The sequence below is a fragment of the Beta vulgaris genome, chromosome 3 (assembly GCF_026745355.1).
Source record: "Beta vulgaris subsp. vulgaris cultivar EL10 chromosome 3, EL10.2, whole genome shotgun sequence".
Taxonomy (NCBI): Eukaryota; Viridiplantae; Streptophyta; class Magnoliopsida; order Caryophyllales; family Amaranthaceae; genus Beta; species Beta vulgaris.
Genome location: NC_079204.1, coordinates 5,068,047 through 5,095,125, shown reverse-complemented (window position 1 = coordinate 5,095,125; position 27,079 = coordinate 5,068,047). Strand labels below are relative to the sequence as shown.

The window sequence follows — 27,079 nt, the reverse complement described above, 5'->3', positions numbered from 1 at the left end:
TCATCTAACTTAGTTGATAAAATTTTTTTAGGGTGGTATTCAAAACCTAAGATCAAATTTCATGTAAATCACAAATCATCTAAATCGCTGTCTAACACCAAAAAAAAATGTAATTTATTAACTTTTATACTACTCGTTTACTAATATTGACCAAACCATATGGATATATTGGACAAATTATGTAGTATACTATGTGAGATCTTTCTAGAATTTTCACTAATAGATTTTTTTTTTCAAGAAAAATAACTATGTATTTTAATAGTCAAAATTGTGTTTAAATGTATAAATCAAAAATACAACTAATTAAAAAAATTGACGACAATTTAAATAATAGTTAATTGTTAACAAATTATGACAAGTTAAACCTGATAACATGGAGATGAAGGTAAGACAGGAAGCAATGCGGTTCATTCATGATGACAATTGACGATCATGAGTTCATGACATTGATGATCTTGGTCCAGCTACTCCAGCATGCTTAGATTTTTCTTTGGAAAGAGAAATAATTCGCTGATTTAAAGTCTACATTTATAAAAGTAAGTCAAAACCAACAAATACACACCATCGTATTCTAGTAGGAAAAATCACGATCGTTGATAGATCTAGCAATTCTATAACCCCTTTTCACATCGTTGTTTGATACAATTTTCTACGAAGGGATCGATTGGCATGTCGTATTTTTGGCATATAACTTAGTTTGATTCAACTGATTGTAGAATTGACATTTCCTCTGAAGCCGCACAAATTCTTATCAACAAATCAATTTGTAGAAGAAAACAAGATACCAGAAGCAAAGTCCCCAAACTCTTACAAAGAGAGAGATAAAAACCGACATATGGGTAGATATAATTCATCATATGGATGGATCAAAACAACTGTCCATTAGAGAGACTAGAGGTTTATTGTAAACAATACTAGAAGAAAACGAACTCAGTGGTAACCTCCAGATCAAAAAAAGATTATTAGAATTCTTAGAGAATAAAGAGAGGGGAACAACTAGAGTACTTTTCCATAATTCTTATCTAGTTTTGTTTTAAAAATTGTTTCTACTTTCTAGTAAAATTTAAAACAAACAATAATAAAAGGAAACCGACTTGGTGGTAGCACCTAGATATAAAAGAAAATTAGGATTTTAGAGAAAAAAGAGAGAGGAAACGGCTAGATCGTTATAGTACTTTTTTTAGTTCTTATCTAGTTTTGCTTTTTGAATTGTTTCTAGGACTTGTCCCTATAACCGGCAAAATAGATCGGATCCTTTGACCCGACCCGAATACCCAAATCGAGACTCGTCTTCTCCTGAAAGTGACCACTGGAAATAACCTGACTTGAGTTGGCCGAACTCGAACCAACCCGAAAATAATAATGAAATATTTTTTTCACAAATATTAATGTACGTGTTTTATTAATTTGCTAGAAATGAAAACCAACCTTACTCGTCGATCCGACCCAAACCAACACGAATTGATTGGAAACGATAGGTATTAGCCAACTCATCAAACATGCACCCTACCCGAGCCCAAAAAAGAATATAACTCGATCAGAAATGACCCGACACGTATAACTCGTTTGCTACCTCTATTTGTCGCTCATTTGCATCGAAAGGAAAACAAAAGCTTAGCAGACCCCAAACAAAACAAGGTCCATACTAATAGACTTCCAGGGCCATTAAGTGAGGCATTCCATTGGTTTTGTTGATCAAAGCAGTCCATTTACTTCTTACCCAAAGAGTATGGACCCTGATTGGGTTGGGCTTGTGACATTCAATCAACCATAGGCTATATCTATCTACAATTAGGTGCGTCAGCAATTAATGAGAATACTCAAATTCACCCAATATCAAAAAAAAAATTTCTAGATTCAACTTTTGTATGATAAAGTTAGTTTCGATGCATTCTAGCTTGTCTGATTTCTCTCGGTATTGAACAACATTGAAAACATCATTGTACAACGAAGGTAGCTCCCTACATGCTTATGGACTATTAGTCCACTGATTAATATATGCACTTGCTACTTCTCCTCAAAAAAAAACAAAAATTAGTTCGAATGCATGAGAAATTATTATAAACTCAGTTCACCAAGACGTTTCGAAAGATTATTCTATCAACTAAGATTTTTTTTCCAAGTTGAGAAAAACATGAAGGTCATAGACAAGATCAAAGCAGCATATTCAGAAAACAAAACTATATTCTCGTTGGAATTCTACGTTCCTAAGAACGAAGATGTCTAAAAGTTGTCGAAGAGCATGAATAAATTGGTTCCTCTCGACCCTTGTTTTTGCGTCATTACTTGGCATTAGTACATTATATGCATGTCATATGTACATGTACTATGAGGTTGAACGTATAAAACATAATAAAAGTGACTACTTCTTTTTTCTTTTTTCCTATGATAATTTATTTCAAGTTCTTGAAATTTGTTTGGATTAAAAAAAAGAAATTAACATGAATAATCCTAAATTTTAACATGGATTAGTAATAATGTAGGCGAGAAAATTAGTAGTTTTTTTTTATAAAGTCCTTTTGTAGGTTATAAATTGGATTATTTTGGAACAATTCAGTTTTTAGATTATTTTCAAAAGGATAAATAAAAATTAGAATTATTCAAGTCAAAATTTTATTTTTAAAGATTCAAATATCTTGTTTACAAAAGAAATGACGGTGACACTTCTTATATTTGGATACTAGTATTTTTTGCACGCTATGCGTGCGTTTCATATTAACGTTCTTGTTTCTTAGTTTTTTTGTGTTTTTTTTTTTTTGAGGGGAACGTTCTTGTTTCTTAGTTAAGTATTCATCAATTTTACAATTTTTTTGATTCGAACAGACATTTAATTCTTTTAAAATATTCTAATAGGTTTTCTTAAATAAATATTTTGTTAGTTCTCTTAGTTTTCTTTGTAAGCGAAATAACGGTGAATGGTGGTTTTCTTAGTTATTTGTTCATCATTATTCAAATATACTATCGAGAGAAGAAAATATAAAACAAAAGAAAGCTTATGCTCAAATAAAGTGGAAGAATTTGTATATCAGGTTCACTGGTTCAATTATTGAATATTAATAAAGTATAATAGTTTGATTTATATAGAGATTACTAAATTATAAACAAACATTTAGGTTTTAAAATATTATAAGTATAATAATCATTAATATGAAATTTATATGCCCTATTATTGGTCAATAAATTCTAAAAGTCCGGTTGATTCAACTTATATTGTCTTATCTGATTTGATTTTATCTTATCTGATCTGATCTTATCTTATCTTATCTTATCTTATCTTATCAATAGTGGCTAAGTTCAATATTTTTAACCCCAAATATAGGAGAAAACTCGAACATTTGCATGGTTGTCATTAGGTAACGTAAGGTTCTCTAAGCCACCCAGTTGAAAACAATAAGTCATTGAATTCAAAGTGTATCCACGTGGCAAGAAGACAATCCATTGTTATATTTTAGCTGTCGTGGCAACATCTAAATTAGACTTCCATGCTGGATATCTCACCAATCATCCAAAAAATTAAAGTGAGTTTTGATATTGTAAATTAGTTATTAGGCTCCGATTATGTCCTGGGTAAGAAAAAATTTCATTTATTAATATAATACTTTATGATAATAACACTAAATACAATTTAGCCTAGTGGTTAGAACTTTAATATATGTATTGAGATCTCGGGATCAAATCCTATACGGTTATACTATGCAATTTCTTAATTTTTTTTATTGTATATGGATTATATGAACTAAAACTTCCTAAAAAAAGCGACACGTGGCACAAATTCTTGTTTTCGCACGCCTTTCAATATATTTGGATAGATTATACATTTCTTTTATATGGATTATTTTTTTTTTTTTTGGACATCAGTAAAAACGTACATTAAGAAAGAAAAGCAATTAAATACGTAGTAACGGTAGATGGCCCTTCCTGACATGTGTTGCTAGATCGTGAGCCTTTTGAACCTGGGCCGCAGAGACCTTGGTAATCTACACCATACAAATTCCTGGGCAATCAAACAAATATCACGGAGTGTCCAAGTAATCGAAATGGGAGAAGCCAGTGGTTTTAATAAACTTCGGACGATAATTTCGGAGTCCGTGTACAGGGATATTTGTCGAAAACCTTGACCTTGTGCCCAAAGCAAGGCCTGAAGACATGCCTTAGCTTCTGTGAGGAGCGCAGAATCTGCATGAATACAAGATGCTTCTCCTGTCTGAATCTGATTATTAGCAATCTCAGCCACCCAAGCAATACCTGCCAAGGTCGACGTAGAAATCCACGACCCATCCATTGAATTTGTAGTTGCGGAACCCTCGAAAGGAGGAACCAAAATGTACCATAAAAACCGGTGGTCCAGGACCTTCTTCGATCAATTGAGGAGAAAACATCGGCCTAGCCATAAATGTTATATGTTGCTGTCTGACCTGTTGTGTAAGGATATGTAAACTATCTCCATCAGGCGTGACGTTATTAAAAACCAAAATATTCCTACACTCACTGCCAAAATCGTCCACAGTGTGGCAATGAAAACCGGAATACGATCCCCAAATACCCATCCGTACGATAGAAATATAAAATCACTCAAGAAGCCATTCTCAAAGGGAACGTAAGTAACTAAGTTCGAAATAATACCCAACTGACTGGTCCGCCATGCATTAGTAGCTAGGGGGCACATTCTGAATAGATGTTGGCAGGTCTCGGCTTCCATCGCACAACAAGGACAGTACTCGGAACTGACAGCCCCCGAGCTGACAGATTAGCAACTGTTGCTAAACTGTTATGCCAAAGTTTCCATAGAAAAATCTTCCATTTAGGCATGATGCGCAAACCCATAAAATCCGAAAAAATCTCGAATTTAGAGGAGGTGTCATGCTGCAGATGTCAATTTGTCGAGAAAGTAAAATAGTAGCCAGACTTAGTGGTGTATTTTACCCGAGGCTGTGTGAGGCAATACGGAAAGTCACACTGAGTTGCCAGACTTGGCAATTCTAGCCTCGGATAGCCCCTATCGTTTCTGTATGTGAATAGGGAAGTAATTCTGGGAATATTCCAAGCTTGCTGAAGAGGTAAAATGAGGGACCCAACAGTGAAGCAGCTGCTGTTCGCAGTGTTATCCGATCACGAATATCGGTATTTGACCATTGACCATCGATTCTGACACAGCCCGTAGTGTTGAATTAGGCCAATTTTCCAAGCATAATTATCAGTAAGAATCCTTTCAGCCTTATGAAACTCGCGCGCCCCAAGAACTCTGTCCTTTTAAGGAATGTAACATAGAAATATGCGAAGTAGAATGTAGGGAATTTGATGCAAAGACTTGGCTGACTAGTAAATTCGAATTCCGATGAATACGCCAAACTTTTTTCATCAGCAATGCTCGGTTATGATTCGTAACACTACGCAGTCCGAGTCCCCCAGCCCTTTAGGCATATGCAGACAATCTTTCCGTCGCCAAGCTATTCCTTTCCCTGAAGGTTTGGCCCAAAAAAATCTCGATATCATGGCATCCACCTTGTTAGCAATGGTTGTTGGAAGCAAAAAAACAGAGAGTATGTGAGCAATTGAAGCAATGAGAACCGAGTTGATCAGAATAAGTTTGCCAGCTTGTGATAAGGGGGTATGACCCCATGCAGTAATACGTTGTGAGATTTTATCCAGTAAATACGTAAAATGCTGAGTATAAAAGTATTCTCAAATTGGAGGTTATATGGATTATTGGGTTCACCATTCATTTTTTTGGTGTAACTCATGTTAAAATTACTTTTTGAGTTTTAATGTTACAGTTTTGAAAGAATTATATTCAAGCAATTATTTTATGGTTTGAAGTCATCATTTTAAAGGGGTAAACTTTGAGTATTGAAATGCACATTGATTTTAGAATTGGATTTGATAATTTATACAGAATTTGAATTTATTATGGATCACGCTGATATAGAACATCTCTATTATATATGGAAACTCTTAAAAATTCTGGTGTTCATTTTTTTTTTTAAATATACCACTACCTACAAAAGAAAACTACAACATCTATTACTCTATTAATTTAAAAATAAAAATAAAAAAGAAAAAACTTATCTAACAAATTGCAAAGCAGTTATCACTCAATCAAAGTGTTATATTAAGTAAACTTTTTCCTCTTTCAAAAACAAAAAAATGAACTTCTTTAATTTTCATCCTAATATTCCTTTGTTATCCATCTTTTATAGGTAAATATTCGAGTTTATAATAAAAACATTTTTTCATGTGAGCTTCAACGACTTAATCATATCCCTCATTTTCTTTTGGATGTGTTCTATTAATCAATGAAATTTTTATCCCACTTCTATTTGTGATTTATATGTGAATAAAAGCATACTTATGTGAAATCTTGTTAGATTTGTCCCGTGATATTTTATTTTTATAAAATAATTCTTCCGAAAAAAGTTTGTCCTAACGAGCTCAAAGTTGCCAAACAAGATAGAGTAATTGACAACGACTAGATGGTGCACATGTTTGTATCGTTATACGTTAGAACATGGTGCGCACATGTACATGGCTAACAAGCCAAATGAATACATGTACATAGCTAACAAGCCAAATGAATACATGTACATAGCTAACAAGCCAAATGAATACATGTACATAGCTAACAAGCCAAATAAATACATGTACATGGCTAACAAATCAAATAAACACATGTACATGACTAACAAGTCAAATGAACACATACATCAATGTTGGTACATGTTCATTGTATTGGTCTTCGTATTAATAATCTACTCTTTCATGTTTATCGTTTATATGATTCTCATCATACGGACAATCGGACATGTGTATGTGTATTAATTTGGGAGTAAGGGCCTGTTCTCTTTGGCATAAAATAGCTGAACTGAGCTGAACTAATCTGAATTGAACTGAATTGAACTAAATTGAACTGAATTGAACTGAACTGAACTGAAATGAATAGTGATATGTGAGAGTAAACGTATTGTCAACATTTGAACTGAACTGAACTGAACTGAATTAAACTGAACTGAACTAAACTGAAAATAAGCTGGGGAGAACAGGTCCTAATTAAATAAATGAACATTTCCTAAAAAAGAAAAAGAATTGGTACATGAACTCCTTCCACGTCACCAACATTTCACTTAAAAACCCCAAATCTTACACCGTTAATTAAACAATAGAATCCCATGCCCAATTGTCAATAGATCCCTCCTTTCTTCTCTCTCTTCACAATTTGTGGTGCCCATATTTTCCCACAATTTCATTCCCATTTTTTCTGGGCTCATTTTTTTTGAATTTTTTTCCCCATTTTTTTTTAGCTCGAAGAGTCAAATATTTTCTTCATTTTACTACTTTCCATCTTCTTCAATCTAACAAAAGAACACATTTTTGCATCTGGGTTTGCGTGATAATCTCCAATTTTGAAGCTTTTTTGCGTATTTTTCCACTTGGGTAAGTTTCTTTTTTATGAACTTCAGCTTTTTTTTGTTTTTTTTTTTTTGAGCTTCTTAGTGATCAATTACTTTACAATGAATTATTGGAAATTTTCGTAATCAGAGTATCATGATCATATTATTGGTCTTGAATTTTAGAGTAAAAGATACTGTCTTTCTCGAATTTTAAGAATCAATATTAACTAAGTAGATAAATTTTTTTTAGAATTGTGCATAATTCTAATTGCTTGAACTGAATTATTCTTTAAGCTACAGTATTTTGTAAATGCACCATATTATATTTTGTTGATTTCATGTTATCTCTTATTGTTTGATTTAGGCATATGATCAGTGTGAAATTGCCAAGTCTGTTAATGGGTTTCAGGACATTTTTGGCCTGAATTTGTAGTTAAGTGTTAATGGATCCATAAATGAAGATTGGTTTTTAAGGTGGTTTGCTTAGTTTGCATATATGTTGATCCAAGATAATGCAAGTATGTTATTATGATTTTCGCGCCCCTTAAGGAGGGAGGCAAGGGTTGTGAATCATGTAGTATTTGCATATAGAACTGGCATTTGCTATGAAGTATATGCTTTTTCATGGTCTCCGAGACATACCTTTGACTATTATGATTAAAGCTATAGAATCAATGTTGATATTGTTGAAGTACACACCGAGAATCTAACAAGATCCCGCATCATGGTATTCGTTCTTATATGAAGTACTAGTGAGAAAAAAAAAAAAAAACAAAGTTTATGAAATTCGACTATTAGAAGGCAAATATAGCAAGTGAATAGAATTGTGGTATTAGTTAATTTCTTGAAGAATAATGAGATTAGAAGGTGTGGTGATTATTGCCATTAGAATGTGGATCAAGAAGGATTTTTGATATTTCTGTGACTGTATTCTTTTGGATTATTTCATCACATCTTTGGATTTTCAAACATTTTGTGTAACCAAGATTACTATGCTATCGAACCAGGATTGTTGAACTAGCATAAGAGGTTTCTTTTGCCTAGGGCATTCTAGTGGTCAATTGTTTGATGTAGGAAATTATGCTCTTTTAGTTGACAAACCATTGAGTTAAGGCTTATTCTAGCTTCTACTCATAACTTGCAGGAATCCTGCCGTGGCAAACTTCTGGATTAGGGAGTTGATATGGGAGTTGTGACTGTTTCAAGCTCAGCTTCTCGAGCATCGTTAGGATTAAGCAGAACATCAACAGCTCATCAATCTACAGTAAATGGACCCTTAATTCTGGGATTCAAAGTGGATAAAAACAAAAGGACAGCTTTAGTTGCAGTGAGTGAGCCTAGGCGTTTACAAGCAGATCCAAAGAAAGAGAATAAAAAAAGACTACAATCAGTTACAAAGCCTTTGAAAGGAATTCGTGTTGCCAGCAGCGTAGCTGAAGCTTCACCATCCGCTGTTGAGCTAGATCTTAATGAAGCTGCAGCTAAGCTTGAAAGCATTTTTAAGCTGAGTCCCGCAACAGATGCTCTAGACGCAGAGAACATAGATCTCGTGGTAAAGGAAAGACAAGGAAGGAGAAGGAAGAATGTAGAAGTCGAAGAGAAAAAGGAGAAAGGAACTCACAGTAGTGTTGTAAAGAACAGGAATAGGAAAGTAAAACGGTTGAGTCTTTCCAAGAGAATTGAGTTGAAGCATAGCAAGGTATGTAAGGAAGAGAAGAAGGCAGTTTCTCTTCTACTAAAGAAGAAAGTGGTTAAGAATGAAGATGAGAAGATCGATGAGCTTGTAAGACATTATTCTGCATCGACTGATTTGGCCAGCTTGGACTGGAAGAAGATGAAGATACCTCCAGTTCTTCCCTCTTCTGAACATACTTGGTTGTTTAAGTTGATGGAACCAACAAAGGTAGTAATATCTTTTCTTCCGGACCATTTCTTTTTAGAATAGCATGAGAAGGGATCAATTTCTCGGTAGGATATTGCTAAAGGGATCATTATATAACGATTTTTTTCCCTATATGTATAGGCCCTTAATCAAGTAAAGGAGAACCTGCGGACAGAATTTGGAAGAGATCCAACAGACAAGGAATTAGGAGTGGCACTGAATTTGACTGCAGTTCAAGTAAGAAGACACATGGAGGTTGGTCATGCTGCAAGAAACAAGTTGATTAAGGTGAATTTCATGTTTCGATAATTTCTAGAGAACATATGTTCAGATGATGTTTAAGCTTCTAATTCACATCTGCTCCTGACATTCAAAGATGTTGAAAAATCAAAAATATGCTTAGCACTATGTTCATAAGATGTTTGAAGTGTCTCCTGCAGTCTTACTCGACATTTCACGACACATTGTTATTTATAGTTTAATTTATGCTTTTGCAGCACAATCTGAGACTAGTATTGTTTGTAATGAACAAATATTTCCAAGACTTTACAAATGGGCCAAATTTTCAAGATCTCTGCCAGGCAGGAGTCAAGGGTCTGATTACTGGTATTGATCGCTTTGAACCAAGAAAAAAATTTCAGCTGTCTACTTATGCTCTGTTTTGGATAAGGCATGCCATCATTCGTTCAATGACTGTTTCAAGCTTTACTCGTGTTCCCTTTGGTCTTGAATCGGTATGCTCACCTCTCTCATAACCTCCATATAGTGAGTGTATTATTTCGTGTATGGACTTGTTGTCTTATTGTTCTTTATTTGTTGTCTTTCATACGCACTTAAATTTGTTAACTCGTTTGAATTATGCAGTAGAATTATCACTTGCTCAAAAGTTTTGACCTCCCACAGGTTGTTTTTAAGATTTCTAATAATGAACTACTGCACTGCAGGTCAGGGTGGAAATTCAAAGAGCCAAACTTGAATTGATGTTTGAATTAAAAAGAATGCCTAGAGAAGAAGAAATAATGGAAAGGATCGGAATCTCTCCTGAAAGATATAAAGAAGTGATGAGAGCTTCAAATTCTGTCTCTTCCCTACATGCTAGGCATCAAGTCACACAGGAGGAGTTCATCAAGGGGATTACTGATGTGGATGGTGTGGGCAGCAACAAGCAGAGGCAACCTGCCCTTCTTAGACTCGCAATCGATGATGTTGTAAGTACTGTTCTTCATCTGCAGGCCTTCATATATGAAGCATTTATATGTATCTCATCATATAATATTGTTGAGATTGTTTAGGTTGATAGTTCTGTTAGGATTCAGAAAAATATAATGATATAACCTGAATATCAGGAATGTTTTTGAGATTGTTCAGACCGGAAATAATTGTTGCATGATCTAGCATCAGTAAAGAGAGAATGACTTGATTTTTTATTTATTTATTCTAATGTTGGCTCAAAGAAGAAACAGCACATACTATTACAAAAAGGAATCATAAGATAAACGACATCCATTAGCTACTAAATGAGCATGCAAGGGTTACCAAGTTCGTTAGCAATTGTACTTGAAAATGATTCGTCTTATTTCCCGACAGCTTGACTCTTTGAAGCCGAAAGAGAGCTTGGTCATCCGGCAAAGATATGGACTTGATGGCAAAGGAGATAGAACACTGGGAGAAATCGCCGGGAACCTTAACATCTCGAGAGAAATGGTCAGAAAGCACGAAATGAAGGCGCTAATGAAGCTCAAGCATCCAACTCGAGTGGATTATCTTCAGCGTCACATATCCTGAATCATAATTGGCATGAGATGCTGTTGTCACGGTACATATATATGGTTCAGCCATTCACACTCTTCTTATCTTCCATCCCATCATCTGTGTGTTAATTTTCATAATTTATACTGGTGTTATTCACATGAAACATAGATATATTATACCCTAATGTTCTAGGCTTAGGATTGGATATTACATATAATCTCCTCTTCCAAAAGTAAATATCACTTGTAATTCTTTTCTCTTTCTTTTGTATCAAGTTAATAGGTGAGCATTCCCTATGCTCTGTACCATATGGAATTAGTGATTATACTGGTATTCTGTAATTATTCTTCTGTTTCATATATACATAAACTTTCATTTTTATATGTGAAAGTAATTTTATGTGATCTCATAAATAAATTATGTCATTTGAAAAAACCAAGGAATTTGGCTTAAGTTAGTCAGCAAACATCCTTTTTTTTTTTTCATTTTTCCAGTTTATACTTCAGATAGCATATACTATATGAAATGATCATGGATTTCAAAAGTATGATCCTTTAAGGCTTCGTTTGATTGGGTGTAATATATTTTCAATGTAAAATGATTTTTATGGAAAACAAAGGAAAACACAATTTCGAAATTAGTTTTTCGTGATTTGGTTGAATGTAAGAAAAATGATGACACGAAAGGAAAATGAAAGGGAAAGTAAGGATGTAGTGGGAGGAGTGTACAAGAGAGATAAGGAAAAGGAAAGAAAACAGTTTCCCCTTTATTTTGAATGGAAAATAGTTTTCCATCATTAGGAGAGCAATTTTACTTTTAGGGAAAATAGTTTTACGCTTCTTTACAAAGCAAACAATGTAAAATTAAAAATAGAGGAAAACAGTTTTTCAGGAAAATGTTTTACCCACAGCAATGGAGCCTAAATCGAGGAAGAAATTGTTTAAAGAGCAATCTTAAGATTTATATTAAGGGCCTGTTCTCCCCAGCTTATTTTCAGTTCAGTTCAATTCAGTTCAGATCAGATCAGTTCAGTTCAATTCAGTTCAGACCAGTTCAGTTCAGTTCAGACCAGTTCAGTTCAGTTCAGCTCTTGACAATACTTTTACTCTCACATATCACTATTCATTTCAGTTCAGTTCAGTTCAGTTCAATTCAGATCAGTTAAGTTCAGATCAGTTCAGTTCAGTTCAGTTGTTTTATGCCGAAGAGAACAGACCCTAAATTGTGAATACTACTTATAGTTTAAGTTTCTATTCTCTATTTATATTTTCAGTCTAATATTGTTATATCTGACATGAACATTCAACCACATGCACGTGCAATTGCCAACCACCAGAACACCAGACGTTTCATGGTGGTTGTGAGTTTTGACTTTGTGGACTTGAGGTTGAAGAATGTTAAATCAGCAATTACAAATTGATTAAGCAAGTTAGACTAGAGCTACACAATCTAATATAGTACTCTCTCCGTCGCCTCTGTCTCTAAATATAAGGCATATACGCTTCTTGAAAATTGCTTTGGTTATAGATATCTCTTATAATATAACAAGTAAAAATTATAAAAAGGTATTCCTTTGTTTCTTTTTCCTTGAGTGAAGTTCGTCAAAGGATTAAATCGATATATGAGCACAAGCAATATCTACAATGAAAGTAGGAAAGTCAAACTCTCATACTCGTTGGCCAAATTTCACAAGTTGGAGATGGAGCCAAAGAATGAGCAACCTTATTCCCGATTCTCCTAGTAAACAACCATTTAATACAATCAAAACTAGAAACTAAAGCAAGAACATCTTCAATAATCAAATAAGAAGTACTAAAACCTTGAAATTGCTAGTTTTGAAGCTTTAATGACTCCAAGGCAGCCGCTTCTCTACTTCTGCATATCTCACTCCTCTTGCACTTGCCATGACTCTCCGTTTCGTGTTGTTCTTCCTATTTTGTGAGGGGAAATTGATCAAAACAGGAAAAATATTTATAAACAAAAGGAGTAAAATTAGTATTCTTATTGAAACAACAAAAGCACAAAGTTCGTAAAAACAGAGCTAGTGTGTTATTACTAAAACTTAAAAGAAATAATTTGCAAAAATTGGAAGATAACACTCTTCAAATAATAATTTTCCTCTATATTAGAAATAAATTATCCACCCTTATGTCTCTTCCTAAATACTGTTTCTATAGTCCTTCATAATCGTCTTTTGCACAATATCCAATGTAAATTTTGGCTATCACCATCTTTCATAATCATCACATTTGTAAAAATTGTAAAAAATCTATATATCTAAAACCCAAGACAGACAAACATATGTACTCTTCCCTACCCCTCTCAATCAAATGAGACATTAAATAATAAAAATGTGTGTTTAATGACTCGAACTCATGACCTCTCATTTCATATGCTGATGCACTAACCAATTACACTACAATGCTCATGCTGGTCTTTGTGGGGAAAAAAATCATTTACAGACAAATATTTCTGTTTTTGAAGACTTCAAATGCACATCAGTAAATAATCTGGGACGTATTACCGAGACAAGAACTAGTTATATTTTAAAAATTGAAATTGAGACAAACTCACAAGATCTCATGTTATTTTTTTTTTTGTTATAAGTATATTGATGAGTATCCATGGTGAAGGTTTATGTAATTTCACCAAAACTGAAGCATGGATTTTAAAACTCTTGCCTCATTAAATGATATGATAACTTAGGTTATAACTCAAAACAATAATTGAACAATACCACTAGAAGGTTTTGCATTTGGATTGGTCATTTTTGGAACCCCATTTCTTCATCAAAAATCAGCACAAGATATGAAAACAGAGGGTTCATATCCACCCTTTTAACCTAATCAATATCATGTTAGTATTTGGTTCCTTCACAATATGTCCAATACTGTTCCACATCACATAGCACTAAACCCCATTTTAAGTGGTTAGTTAACAACCCACTAGCACAATCAAGGACATAATAATTTGCAGATTATTGCTTTTGCTGCAAAAACTGTCATCTACTCTACAGCACAACTAAAAAAGACCTGAATTCTTGGCTTGTTTCTAACTAAAATGAAAACAAGCCCACTATATCATACCAAAATTCCATATACACTAAGATTGCGCTAATAAAACCAATTTGGAGTATATATGCACTTTGTCCCACTAATGAACGATTACATGCATGAAGGAAAAAGAAAGATCAGATTCAGAAAAAAGCATCAAAGTGATCATATTCACCTGAAATGGTGGACTTCACTTTTCCACTCATCATAATGATAAGGAAATATAATGTACTTCAACAACTTGTTTCCACCAACCTATATGTTTTATTATTAGAAATAAACAAACAAATAAAAAAAAACTTGGAGTATGATCTTTTAACTTAAATATCACTTACTTGAACTTATTGGACCTTATTTTAGCCGTTATCTAAACTTATTGGCCCTTATCAACCCTAATCTGAAAAAACTTGGAGTGTGATCTTTTAACTTAAATATCACTTACTTGAACTTATTGGACTTTATTTTAGCCGTTATCTAAACTTATTGTCCCTTATCAACCCTAATCTGAACTTTCTTCCCCCTTCGCCCTTACATGAATTTAACTTAGTTAAATTTATCAAAAATATTTATTATTGAAATAAATGAAAATAGTCATGTGAGGAGAACAGTCTTAAAAGTGCAAATTCAAAGTCATAGATACAAGCTTCTACTTGATTCAACAATCTATGTTATTCCCACTATCATGTTGGAATTTGTTGATTATATCTGATTTTACAACGGTCCATTAGAACAGAATAAAGGGGTCCTCATCATATACCAATGTCTAAGGACAAAAGGAACTTATTCTTTCACCAATCCTCATAACAAATTTAGTAATCAAATGCATCATTTCAGTTTGTGACACACACATGAAGATGATCAAAAAAGCATTCATAAGAACATGAAACCATAGAGCACTTAAAATGATTTAGCACATCATGACTGTAATCTCAAAGCTAATCACAGATAGTGACTACTCAATATTTGCATTAAGGCAATGTCACAGCTCAAAAGATGAGCTGATAGATTATGCTTAAGAAATATAGTGTATTATATGTTCATCTTTCATGAGACTGCAGATAACTCTTAATATCAAAGAATATGGTTCTTTTTTACACAGCCACACATTACTTGAATGCTAGGGCTGATGATCACTTACAGATTTCACTCCATCAGATAGTCAAATTCCAACATCAGTGATTCTTCCAAGAATCTAGCCGTGCTGTCTGTCTTGTCAGATTGGCTGCCCCTGTCAAATTACAAATTGACATCTATCAGTCTATCAGTTCAAGAATATTCTGACATCATACATCAGTTACCTCACTTATCATTTCAGCATTTCCTAAGTCTGATGTACTTAATTTTTTTCATCGGAACGACAAAAGATAACAATAACCAATGAGATCTTAGTCTGGTGATTAAGGGTGCGTTCTCTTCATTAAATTTCAATTGTTTGAATTTATGTTTGACTTACTTGAACTTATAGTAACTCATCTGAACTTATTGGATCTTACTTTAACCATAATCTGAACTTAATAGCCTCTATCTGAACTTATCAGCCCGTATCTGAACTCATTTAAACTTTTCTAAATCAATCTGAACTTATTACCTTGAGATAAGTGAATATGAGGTGCGGAGCATAGAGCCTAAGTATGAGATCCCCTCTACAATGAGCCTAGCTATGTTAACCGGACTCTTTATTTATGTCATGTACCCATGTCAAATCCTAACACTCCGACATGGATATGATCACGTTGACACTTCATTCTCGGTCAAAATATAGAAAGTTTTCATATGATCGGCAAGTTGGATACTTTGACACATACGCGTGTCTGACATGAGTACTCAAGTCCAAGTAACATAGAACCCTAGTATAGTGGTAATGCTCATGATCAGTCATTTGAGAAATCCTACTCGAAAAGTACTTTATTATCTTTTCACATATCTCCCTCAGGGGATACAGTCATATCTAGGTGGAAACTAGAAAAGTGTTTGTGACACAGGATGCAACCATGCATGCAATCAAGCAGAATTTACAATTTTATAATATCAGGATGCTGATTGCCACACTATGACACTAATGAAGGAGTGTAAAACAATATCACACATTTTCTTATTTTATCACCTGATAATGCTTTATGATGATAAAAGTTTGTTTGGTATTATCAAAATAGAAGCAACAAGAGACATGTCATGGAATTGCTGACAAACAATCACACTAATTAGTTTTTCTTCTCATGAAAAAACTAATGTTTTCTAGATATACTTAATGTTCTGGTAGTGAAATAGGTGGCAGTCTTCAAACTAAGTCCGCCGAGGGTGGAGTGGGGGACCGCTAAGGAAATAAGGAATAGCTGCAAGGAAGCAAATATAAATTACCCTCGGGGGATACCTGGAAACCCCCTCCGACGATCAAGTTAGAGATTTGACCGTGAATGCCTAGACTGGTCAAGAGGCTATTTGCAGAATACATAAATTAAAAATAGTTGGCTACCTCGAACAACTCTCTATCCATAGACCTAATTTGAGAATTTCAACTTACTTTTGTTAGCGACTTTTAAGCATATTAAGAATTACTTACTTTAGTTCAAGTTACATCAGTAATAAGAAATGACAACAAATATTGTTTTATATAATGATAATATAAAAGAACCTATAATCTTACCTTGATACTATGAGTGATTTTTAATATTACATTGGTATTACGGAATCCCTGACAGTTTAATAAAAATTTTATTAGGCTAAAATTCCTTATAATAGAAATGGAGTATAATGTTATAATTTCCATACCCATAGCTGGTTCAGAAAAATCCTATGAGAAGACTACTAGACAAATTCATATATGTGACTTTGTGCTCAATGGGAAGGACATCTATTAAACGAAATTTAATGGGGATAGCATATATCCCACAAGCAACAGCATTAGTCCTTCAAATTCTCTCGGAATCAAAACAAAGCGACACGCTTCATGTTGCTCCATCAAAAAATATGTTACCTTGTGCAGTACTGAAGATTCATTTATGGTTAGAATAACTAAAGGAAGGAAGATAATGTTCCCAATATTTTTATATATTCCACCTTTTGTCTAGTCTTTGGCTATATATATCAACTAAAGGATGCCAAAATGATCATACTGTATTAGCATCATCACAGAGCTTTCTCCCTTCTTAAGACCAGGACTCCAGGAGCATCGAAATTCGACAACATGGGGGATAAACTGCGGATAGCTGTTGGAGTAATGGGTATATCACTACTCCAATTATTACAGTCTACTAGATATACTAGTAGCTCGATAGTTTATCTTCGATCTTTTTAATTTCTTTCGCAGGAAATGCAGCTTCTGCATTACTATACGCGTCACCCATGTATAGTGAACTTCTACTCAATTGTATCTTAGCTTGAACTTCAATTTCTTCTATCTACTTTTATTCTCCATAATTAGCAAAGTTCTCATATAAACAAATTCTAATATTGTCCCAGATTAACATTTACTACTGTCATAAAGAAGAAGAGCACTGAGGAGTATTCATATGTTCCGTACATTGTTGCTTTAGTCAACGCTCTCCTTTACACTTGGTACGGGTTACCTATTGTAAGCCATGGATGGGAAAATGTTTCCCTGATCACTGTCAATGGCCTCGGTTTCCTATTGGAATCCTCTTTTGTCCTCATCTATATATGGTTCACTTCACCAAAGGGAAAGGTCAGTCCTCTCAAACATGCTTAATTAGAAGATTTCTTTTCACAACGCATGTAAAAGAAACGTTTATGATTATGCTACAAGTTCTTTAATACTTCCTCTCTTCTGAAATAAGTGAAATACTTCTCTCAAAAAGCTCTCACATAAAAAAAGAAGAAGTATTTCTCTTATTTCAGAATGGAGGAAGTATGAGACAAGGCACTCGCAACTTGGACAGAGATTATGAAATATTTTTCATGACATGATGCAGGTGAAAGTTGCTGCTCTGACACTGACTGTTCTTGCATTATTTGTAGCCACTGCACTAATCTCTGCCTTCCTATTGCATGACCATCATACACGGAAGGTTTTTGTAGGGAGTGCAGGGCTGGCTACTTCGGTAGCACTCTATGGTGCCCCTCTTGTTGCTGTGGTGAGTTTTAACGCAAATTCTACTGTCAGACCATTTAATAGTTGCGCCGAAAAACACATTAAAAGTTCAGCAAAACATATAAAAGAAAACAAGGTATTAGAACAAAGGGTAAAGAAATTCTGTTTTTTGCTCAACTTTTGATGGTTTGTATGCAACTCATACCAAGTCTGAAAAGAGACTTGCTGTTTGATTACTTTAAGTCTTCTTAAAGTTCGTCGTGCATTCTTCAAACTTCAATTGAATGATCTATGTTCCACGAAACGAAATCTAACATAATTATCAATCAGTTAAAGATTACATGAATGCATGAAAGAAAATATCGTGTAAAATTAACCATTCAGCATATAACAAATCTTGAAACTGTTAAACAAGGAGTTAACATCTTACCTGGATATATTACACAGAAGCAGGTGATAGCAACCAAAAGTGTGGAATTCATGCCATTTTACCTGTCATTCTTCACTCTCCTCGCAAGTTGCTTCTGGGCATGTTATGGAGGACTCAGCCACGATTTCTTCATCATGGTTTATTTCGCATCTTAACCTTTGAAGTTTAGTACCATTACATGCCTTGTAAAAAGCTTTTTGTTTCTACTAACTCCAATATTATTTTCTTGGCAGTCACCAAATTTTGTTGGAATCCTCTTGGGCATCTTACAACTGATGGTTTATTGGAAATACAAAGAACGAGCAATACTAGAAGACACAAACAAATGGGATTTAGAGAAGAACAAAGAAAAACCCAAACAAGTTCAGCAACTGGCAACTGATCATGGTGAAACGAAGATCGATAATTGAAACTAACAATCAGATTAAATTTCTGCTTATGTCACATTGTGTTCTACTAGAGTGAACTTGAGCTACAATTGTATTTGTACCAACACAAATAGTAGAAAACTTCTTCACACCCCTACTTCTTGGATTCACTAATCCCTCAGAAGTCAGAACCAACTGATCAGATCACATTAAGCCACTGAGTACAAATTTGAACAAGATGACTCACACAGCAAAAAAGTGTTGCTATTTAATTCAACTAACTCAATAATTAATCAAAAATCGGCTACGAAAGTAGAATGAACTTCACTGATAGTCTGATACGGGCAAAGATAATACAAACTGAACTACTCCCTCCAGTTTTTTGATTGTTACGCTTTCCTTTCTAAACTTATTTAATTTTTTACATCAACCTATTACACTTTTCTACCTCATATATATCCCACAAGCTTAGATCACAAAAATTTGATATCAAAGCTAAGTCCAAGTGTTACCAAAATAGAGTCATTTGGTACCAACATATAACCTTGGTACCAAACTGAAATTTGTAACCAAAATAGAGTTGGTACCAAAATAACTCTATTTTGGTACCACTTTGACTTAGCTTTGGTACCAAAAAATTTGCGAGATACCAAAAATAAGATGCCAATACATTCACATATCCCACCACCCATTTTATTAATCCGCTCAAAACCTTCTCCCCTACTCCATTTTTTCTCTTACAGTATTTTAATGGTTCTTTCACATCTCCCAAAAACCAGATATTATTTAGTGGTACTTCTTTCATGCTTTTGCAAAATTTCGAGGATTGTCTTCGAAATGAAGTGTACTATTTATTCTAGATGGAGGGAGTATTTGCTATGAATAATATGAACTTTACTCTTAATTGTGCAAAATACTATGGGGATTACCTAGGTTGCTCAGAGACGAGACGGATTGAGTATCTACTCGGATGGATTGGTGTTCAAGTGTCCGACTCGACTACTTTGTAGAAAAAGGACAAATTTTTAGTTTAAAATGAAGTATCTAAGTGAAGTGTCGTGTCAGACACGACACAACACCCGATTTTTGTCGACACAACACCCAATTTTTGAGGTAAACGAAGGTGTCCGAGTAATATAGGGGATTACCCTTGACAGAATATCTGATAATAATCATAATATACTGCCGGAAATTTTTTTGAAAGACGAAATACATAGAATATTTTACCATTGGTAAGCTACGGAATTATTTTTGCACAACAAAGAAAAGTTTGCATTATTCACAGAAGATAATTCAATTCGTATTATTTCCCACATACTTGTAATAATTTATATTCTTGTTAGCCAATGTTCCTAATTTATAAACAAGAACACTGTGTTCTTGGCAACAGAGCATTATTATTTATTAGTTTCACACACTTGATTTAAGAAGACATGAAATCAAGTTAGAAGTAAAAAAGATCAAGAATTCAATATTAATGCAATGTACTCGAAACAAATTTTTATACAAGGGAAATAATCCTACATACCTCATTTTGGAGACTTAGTAATCATCATCGAAAACTTCCAATAGTAAAATTAAATCCATCACCATTGAATTTCACAGATTCAATTTCAACAAAATTAGCATTGGGAGGTTGTGTGTAATAGATGCTTGAAGAGTGTATTTTATGGTTGTTTGAACCATATTATATCGGAAAATTTGTCCTCACTACCTTAAAATTATTTTTTAAAAAGAAAAACTACCTTATAAAAAAAATCGTTTTTTCACCAATTATTTTCGAGTTTTTATATTCATAATGTACCTTCACTCTTTTCAAAATATATATATCGGATATCACTCAATTTCTTGATAATACATAAAAAAAAAAAATTAATGACTAACGACACTTAGCTCCATTAGTATTAACCCTAATTACTAAACCGTAATTAACCTAACTAAACCTTAAACCTTAAAATCCTACTATACATTACCTTTAGAAATATTATTATTAAAAAATAAATATAAATATGTTTAAATTACATAAAAAAGATTTTTTAAAATAATATAGATTCCAGTCAAACATGTCCAAAACTGAACCGAAAAAAACATGTCAGGTCCAATCCAAAAAAAATTCAGTTTCTGGTCCGATCATCGGTCCCCGTCGGTTCCGTTCCTAAACTCATGAATACCCCTAATTACAATAGACAATTAAACCTAGTTGATGATCTGAAATGTCCCAGTTTAAAAGTAATAGCTTAAATAACACAACTCCTATTATGATTACTTAATGGTATTACTCATTACACCCGATTAAAATCTTACTACTCCCTATATTTAAGTTTTATTTTTGGGTGAACATCAGTAGCATTAATTTAAGTAGTCACGGCAAAGAGTCTTTTAGAATCCATAGTTAATATGTCCTTACAATAATCCGGGGGTGGGTTAATAAATTATTACATTGAGATTAGCTTCTCCATGCATACAATCATAGACTAGAACATCCACAACTTGGTTATCCTTTCTTCTAGCGAATATGATCCATGTCTCTTGAGAATAATGTCGCAACTCCCTGCAATCAATAATAGGAGCACTATAAAACTCATCAAAATACATTGTGTCCGCAGTGATCATATCCACAGCTTGCTTGCAATCCAAGTGCAGGTTAAGATATGTGTAGTTGGCTTAATTAGCTCACTACATGTAATCCCTGTCGTATGACTAATAGCTCTGCATGAAGAGGGTATAGTGACATAAGACAAACAATAAAAACCTTTACAACAACACCCATGAGGCCATGACTATCACGAATAACACCTACAATGTTTATAGTTTCAATACCCACATACGATGCATTAACATTCACATGGACCCAATTTTCGGGGAAACATGGCCCATGATGAGCTGCCGGGACAACAACTTTTAGTAAATTTTGATTGTTGAGCACTAAATTCCTTTGCAAGGGAAAGGGCATTTCTTAGCGTTACTTGAGGTGGAAGGAAATTTGTTGTATAAAAAATAAACCGGTTTTGAACCTTCCATATTTCATAGCATAAAAACGGGATCAGGATCGACCACCTAACTCCCTCATGATCCTAATCAAGCCCAACACTTTTCCTAACCCAACCCCCGCACCCTATTGGACTCCCAGAAGGTAGTCGGCAGGTTAACCAGGTTCCACACCGGCTCGACTTTTAGGCAATCCCGCATAACAACGAGTCAATTGATCAATTAAAGTTATAATTGATCAATTGATGTCATTTCGCCCAACTCCTTTTTTTTTTTGCTTTTTTATCTTTTCCAATGAGAGTTTTTCTTGGAAGAAAAAGTTCATCAATTGAAGACCAAACGACATATACAATATATAATAAAGAAAAACAAGATACAATTAAACAAAGTTAAATCAAATTCATATTCGAATAAACTATAAAGAACCAGATCGAACAGTATAGGGGAAATAAGTCTATCATTCTGATACACTTCAAAAAGAGCAATATCGATCGAGTTTATAACCAATAATAATCCATAACAAACCTTATAGTACACTAATTTTGAAAAATTCATTATTTCTACCCAAAAAATCAATTAAAAAACCAAAAAAATAAAACGTGTCAAACCAATATAAATCCCACACTTGTATATCTCCCTAACTCCATGCATGAAGACACGTATATCACATATTAACTCCCAAAACCCCCTTCACTTCTTCTTCCTCTCATCATTCCACCCCCATCAAAACCACCTTTTCCTTCATCTTCTCTTATACACTTTCTACAAATCAATCAAAAAAACTCTCTCTTTTTTCTTTCCCCCTTTTTATATATTCTTACAAACAAAATAAAAGAGATGGTAAAATTAGCAAGTGCAAGAGAAATCAGGATGTATGGGCCAAGATTAACTAGAAATCGTTCAGAATACATGAATGCTGGGCTTTACTTGTTTGCTACAGTGGTGTTATTAATGGGCTTTCTGGCCCAATTCTCATGGGAACCTAAATCTGGGCTTGTCCTTCTTCTTATTGGGTTTTTTCTTATTATAATTGTTAATGTCCATGATCTTGTGGCCCATCTTGCTGGCATTGATTATCGGATGTCGTTAATGGAGTTTGATATTCAGCTTGCTCTTGTTGAGTTTGCTGTTCCTTTTCTTCAGACTTTGGGTTCAATCTTGTCGTTTTTTGCCATTTTCTTGCTTTTTATTCTGGTAATCTTCTTTTTTTTTTTGTTTGTGCTATTATTATATATGGTTAATTAGATTTATGTTTGTATGATATGATTATATGAAAATTTCCTATGTTGCTAATTAGGAGTAGGTGTTAAACTGTGTGATGAACTGAGTAATAATGTGTTTTTGGTTTACAGAGAGCCGATGAGAGGACAAATGATGTAGACGAGATTTTATCCTGTGTATTGGTGTCATTTTTTAAGGTCTTGACCAACTAAATTAGGTAACATCCACTTTAAATAACTGAAATTCAGAATAATGAGGGACGGGATGGGATGGGAGGGTGTTTGGATCTTCTAGAGTCGTAAAATAACGCTACAATGTAGTGTTTGAGCAATATTAATTAATTATTGAATAGAAAATCAATAACTCATATATTTTCTTTACAAAATTCCCTTATTTTATCTTATCATAATTCACTCCTAAATTTTTTCTTTTCTTTTCGTCAATATGAGCCCTTGATTATAAAATGTATGGTTCAGATATAACTCTATCCTATCCGGACTCGACGGGAGGAGTATTGAGTCAGTTTCGTAGTGTTTGGTGATATATGAACTAGGATTTGATTAGGTTTGGTTGAGTGTGTACATGATTTTTTGCAAAGTATTTTATTAAAGTTATGTTATTTTGGACTGGACTGGACTGGAGTGAATTTATGTTTGAAATGAACTGAGGTGAATTAAATGAAAATTGTGAGAGGAAAATAACTTAAATAAATAGAACAGAATAAAATTTAATTTTTATTATTTGGTTATGTTTGGCAATATTAGATTAAAAATAAATTGAAACTGATAAGGTGTTGAAATTAATAAGTTAATTGATTAGTTTAACTGTTTGGAAAAATTAGTTGATAAATTATTTTGGCAAATTTAGTTATTGTCAAAATTTTGGAAAGATGTTTTAAAATTTCGGTCATTTGATTTCGGTAAAATTTTAATTTATTGTTTAAGTCATATTTTAAGTTTTAACCACCTGAAATTTATTTTAGATGTTTTTTAAATATTATTAATTATTTTAGCATCTAAAATATATTAGCATCTTATCATTTAAGGTAGTTAAAATGCTTCTCCAAATAGAGATATTCAGTCCAAAAGAACCGAGCATAACTAAATAAGTGATTAAACATATTATTGGTCAATTGTGTGTACAAAAGGTTGTTATAAGTGCCAATAGGAAGATCTTTAAGGAATATGGGGAGTGTTTTGATCTATAATTCAGTTTTGTGTTTCCGTTAGTAGAATTGGAGTTAAGATTTACTCATAATTAATTTGATAATTATGCGCAGGAGGAGAAAGGAATTGGATACAAATTAGAAAATCATGCCATGAATATGCTAGTTGCTGGTCCAATATTATGGCTTATCGGTTCGATACACAATTCATGTCAAATCTACGAAAGAGCTGATGGACATGTACAAATATTACAAGAGAGTGTTACTGTTCCCTTTTTATTGGGAAGCTTATTGTTTGTTGTAGGTGCAATTATCAATAGCCGTGAGCAATCGAGATGGTTTTACCATGGACTTATGCTACTCGTAAGTCGTTTTTGCGCAAACCTCGTGAATAGTGTTCGTGAATTCGTGTTCATGTTATTGTGTACATGTGAGTTGTCCACGTATGGAGTTTTATAGCTTGGACTAATAATGTTTTGGTTTTGTAATGTGCGTGCACAGGGTAAAACATGGGTATGGTCAGGCGTATTCGGGAGCTTATTATTGTTCATAGGAGGATTAATGAATGTGGTGAAAGTGTTTAAGATGCAACAAATGAATGGACTACGTCTAGAGAAGCTACGAGGAGGTGCTCAAGAGAGGCTAATTCGAGTTAGAGAAGGCCAAGTTCCTCTAATTCCAGAAGAAAATCAACCTATTCGTAGATTACAATCGGCCGATCCGAAGAATCTTAGTACTCCGGCTACTCCTTATAAGGATGTTCTTGTTGGTAACACATGAAGGTATAATATAGGGGAGCAATGTAAATGACACTTTCCATATTGATGAATTATACTGTCGATGATTGTACCGTGGAATTGCTTCCTGTAACTTGAGTCACCATACACATGCTATTTTATAATCTTTGGTTGGTTTTGTACAATAGAGCTTGAAATGTTTTGATATTACTATGTTTTTTTACCTTTCCTTGCTTGAGACAATTTCACGCTCGTACATGTTTGGTAATTGGCGGGTAGATAGTTGCGTTTTAAGATAATTGTCTTTTTGTCAAAGGATTAACTCAACTAAAAGTTTAAGCTGATAATTGAAGTTTCAAGAATAGATTTACTCTTCCGCTAAAAAAGAATAGATTTCACTCTATCACTTTTCATATTAACATGTCTGTTATTCTCTTATTAATAAGCTTCTCATTAGCTTTTTTTTGGATCGAACAATTCTTCCAAACTTTGTCGATCAAATAGCAACATTAGATATTTGACTGGTTAACGCTCTAAAGTTTATTAATTTCTTTCCTTTATACGGGAAACAGACTTAGACTTGACTTTAATTTGGGGCTAGTCTAAAATGAATTTTGCAGAAGAAGGGGTTCAATACGAGGACTTCTAAGGAGGTCATCCATCTTAGTACTACTCTTATCTAAGCAGGCTTAAGTACAGAGTTCTGATGTGATCCGGTGCATTGAGAAACGTTTGTACGAAACTCTAAATATAAATCTTCCACAAGTTAATTATAATGAAAATAAAGCATTACAATATTTTATCTCAAATTTCTTATCGATTCATATTGTGTTTTAAAAAAAAAAAACTTCGATGCTCCTAATCATTCCATTAGTAAATGCAATCGAAGTAAATACCTCCATTAAAAAATAAGAGTTCAATACCAAAAGTTTAAAGGGTCACTAGAATTGTGTCATATATATATATATATATATATATATATATATATATATATATATATATATATATATATTATATATATATATATATAATATATATATATATATATATATATATATATATATATATATATTATATAGGGGAAGGATCCGCTGAAAACCACTCTTAGGCTGAAAACTGAAAACAAAGTAACTTTTAACCCCTTTAGGGTAACTTTTAACACTTTTAGGGTAACTTTTATCAGTTTTGGGGTAACTTTATTATATTAAGGATAGTTCTATATATTTCAACGGTAACTTTATTTATTATAAGAGTAACTATTACCACTTTTAAGGTAATTTTTTACCTTGAAATATATGTTAGTGAGAGGGGGGTAACAAATAGCTTTAAAACAGCAACTAATCACAATACTTTGGCAACTAATAACAATACTGCCTATTATATCCAGTATCAAATTACATTAGGCATCAAATATTTTTTTTTCTTCTTCTTGACAGCAAATAAAAGAACAAAATAATCGGAAAAATAAATTTAAAATGGCGAAAATTTCTACCAGGACTGTGTATACGTGCCAGATTTTGACGGTGAGCTCCTTGAAAACATGTGAGACTAAAAATCGCCGAGTTTCCGGTGAGAGCGAGATTTATACCCAAAGCTTGTTTATAAGAACCAAGCTTAGAATACCCAGAAATGAACATATTGTACAAGCGTTCATCTGGTTCAGGCATTTCATCGAACATCTTGCGTGCATATTTTAACTGAGAAGAATGACATAATCTCTGTACTAAAAGAGGAGAAAGATATGTATAGTAGGTAAGAATTGAGGCGTGAATTTGTTTGAACTGGTTTATATGAAAGGAAGAGCGAAGAACATCCAATATATGGCGTTCCATTTCAAAAATTTGTTATACAACGTTCGCAATTTCGATCGAAAATTACTAGATTCAAAAATTCAGTTGAAGATCTGAAAATGATGAACAAAATGAGCTCAAAAGTATCATAAAATCAACAATTACTCATCAAATCACATAACTCTCAAACCAGAAAACAGAGAAATTTAAAATTATTCAACCTCAATCAATAATCAAAACAGAGATAGTTCAAAACAATG

The 27,079-nt window shown here is 33.5% G+C and overlaps 3 protein-coding genes and 1 long non-coding RNA gene across 4 annotated transcripts; 3 read left to right on the top strand and 1 right to left on the bottom strand.

Annotated features, from left to right (window-relative positions):
• The first annotated feature begins 7,147 nt into the window (after positions 1-7,147).
• LOC104888292 (RNA polymerase sigma factor sigE, chloroplastic/mitochondrial) lies at positions 7,148-11,402 on the top strand. The gene is made up of 6 exons (XM_010673213.4): positions 7,148-7,428; positions 8,530-9,288; positions 9,409-9,555; positions 9,765-10,001; positions 10,212-10,475; positions 10,855-11,402. Exons 2-6 carry the CDS (start codon positions 8,569-8,571, stop codon positions 11,050-11,052), a joined length of 1,566 nt encoding a protein of 521 aa, XP_010671515.1. The 5' UTR covers positions 7,148-7,428; positions 8,530-8,568; the 3' UTR covers positions 11,053-11,402.
• A 1,172-nt stretch (positions 11,403-12,574) lies between these two features.
• Positions 12,575-16,857, bottom strand: LOC125495954 (uncharacterized). The gene is made up of 2 exons (XR_008968634.1): positions 15,211-16,857; positions 12,575-12,950 (listed from the first exon to the last, which is right to left on the bottom strand). It is a non-coding gene; the product is annotated as an uncharacterized LOC125495954 (long non-coding RNA).
• Positions 16,858-17,109: 252 nt separating this feature from the next.
• Positions 17,110-19,069, top strand: LOC104888290 (bidirectional sugar transporter SWEET3). Its single transcript, XM_010673212.4, has 6 exons — positions 17,110-17,293; positions 17,380-17,416; positions 17,532-17,754; positions 18,002-18,163; positions 18,568-18,687; positions 18,784-19,069. The coding sequence occupies exons 1-6, from the start codon at positions 17,257-17,259 to the stop codon at positions 18,958-18,960; spliced, it is 756 nt and encodes a 251-aa protein (XP_010671514.2). The 5' UTR covers positions 17,110-17,256; the 3' UTR covers positions 18,961-19,069.
• Positions 19,070-22,657: 3,588 nt separating this feature from the next.
• Positions 22,658-25,214, top strand: LOC104888288 (uncharacterized). Its single transcript, XM_010673208.3, has 3 exons — positions 22,658-23,100; positions 24,407-24,655; positions 24,794-25,214. Exons 1-3 carry the CDS (start codon positions 22,744-22,746, stop codon positions 25,070-25,072), a joined length of 885 nt encoding a protein of 294 aa, XP_010671510.2. The 5' UTR covers positions 22,658-22,743; the 3' UTR covers positions 25,073-25,214.
• Positions 25,215-27,079: the final 1,865 nt, after the last annotated feature.

Coding starts and splice junctions, on each gene's coding strand:
- LOC104888292 (XM_010673213.4), top strand. CDS start 8,569: ATGGGAGTTGTGACTGTTTCAAGCTCAGCTTCTCGAGCATCGTTAGGA. Junction 9,289..9,408: donor AGTTGATGGAACCAACAAAG/GTAGTAATATCT, acceptor CTATATGTATAG/GCCCTTAATCAAGTAAAGGA. Junction 10,002..10,211: donor TTCCCTTTGGTCTTGAATCG/GTATGCTCACCT, acceptor ACTGCACTGCAG/GTCAGGGTGGAAATTCAAAG.
- LOC104888290 (XM_010673212.4), top strand. CDS start 17,257: ATGGGGGATAAACTGCGGATAGCTGTTGGAGTAATGG. Junction 17,294..17,379: donor GATAGCTGTTGGAGTAATGG/GTATATCACTAC, acceptor TTTCTTTCGCAG/GAAATGCAGCTTCTGCATTA. Junction 18,164..18,567: donor GTGCCCCTCTTGTTGCTGTG/GTGAGTTTTAAC, acceptor TATATTACACAG/AAGCAGGTGATAGCAACCAA.
- LOC104888288 (XM_010673208.3), top strand. CDS start 22,744: ATGGTAAAATTAGCAAGTGCAAGAGAAATCAGGATGTATGGGCCAAGA. Junction 23,101..24,406: donor TTTTCTTGCTTTTTATTCTG/GTAATCTTCTTT, acceptor AATTATGCGCAG/GAGGAGAAAGGAATTGGATA. Junction 24,656..24,793: donor ACCATGGACTTATGCTACTC/GTAAGTCGTTTT, acceptor GTGCGTGCACAG/GGTAAAACATGGGTATGGTC.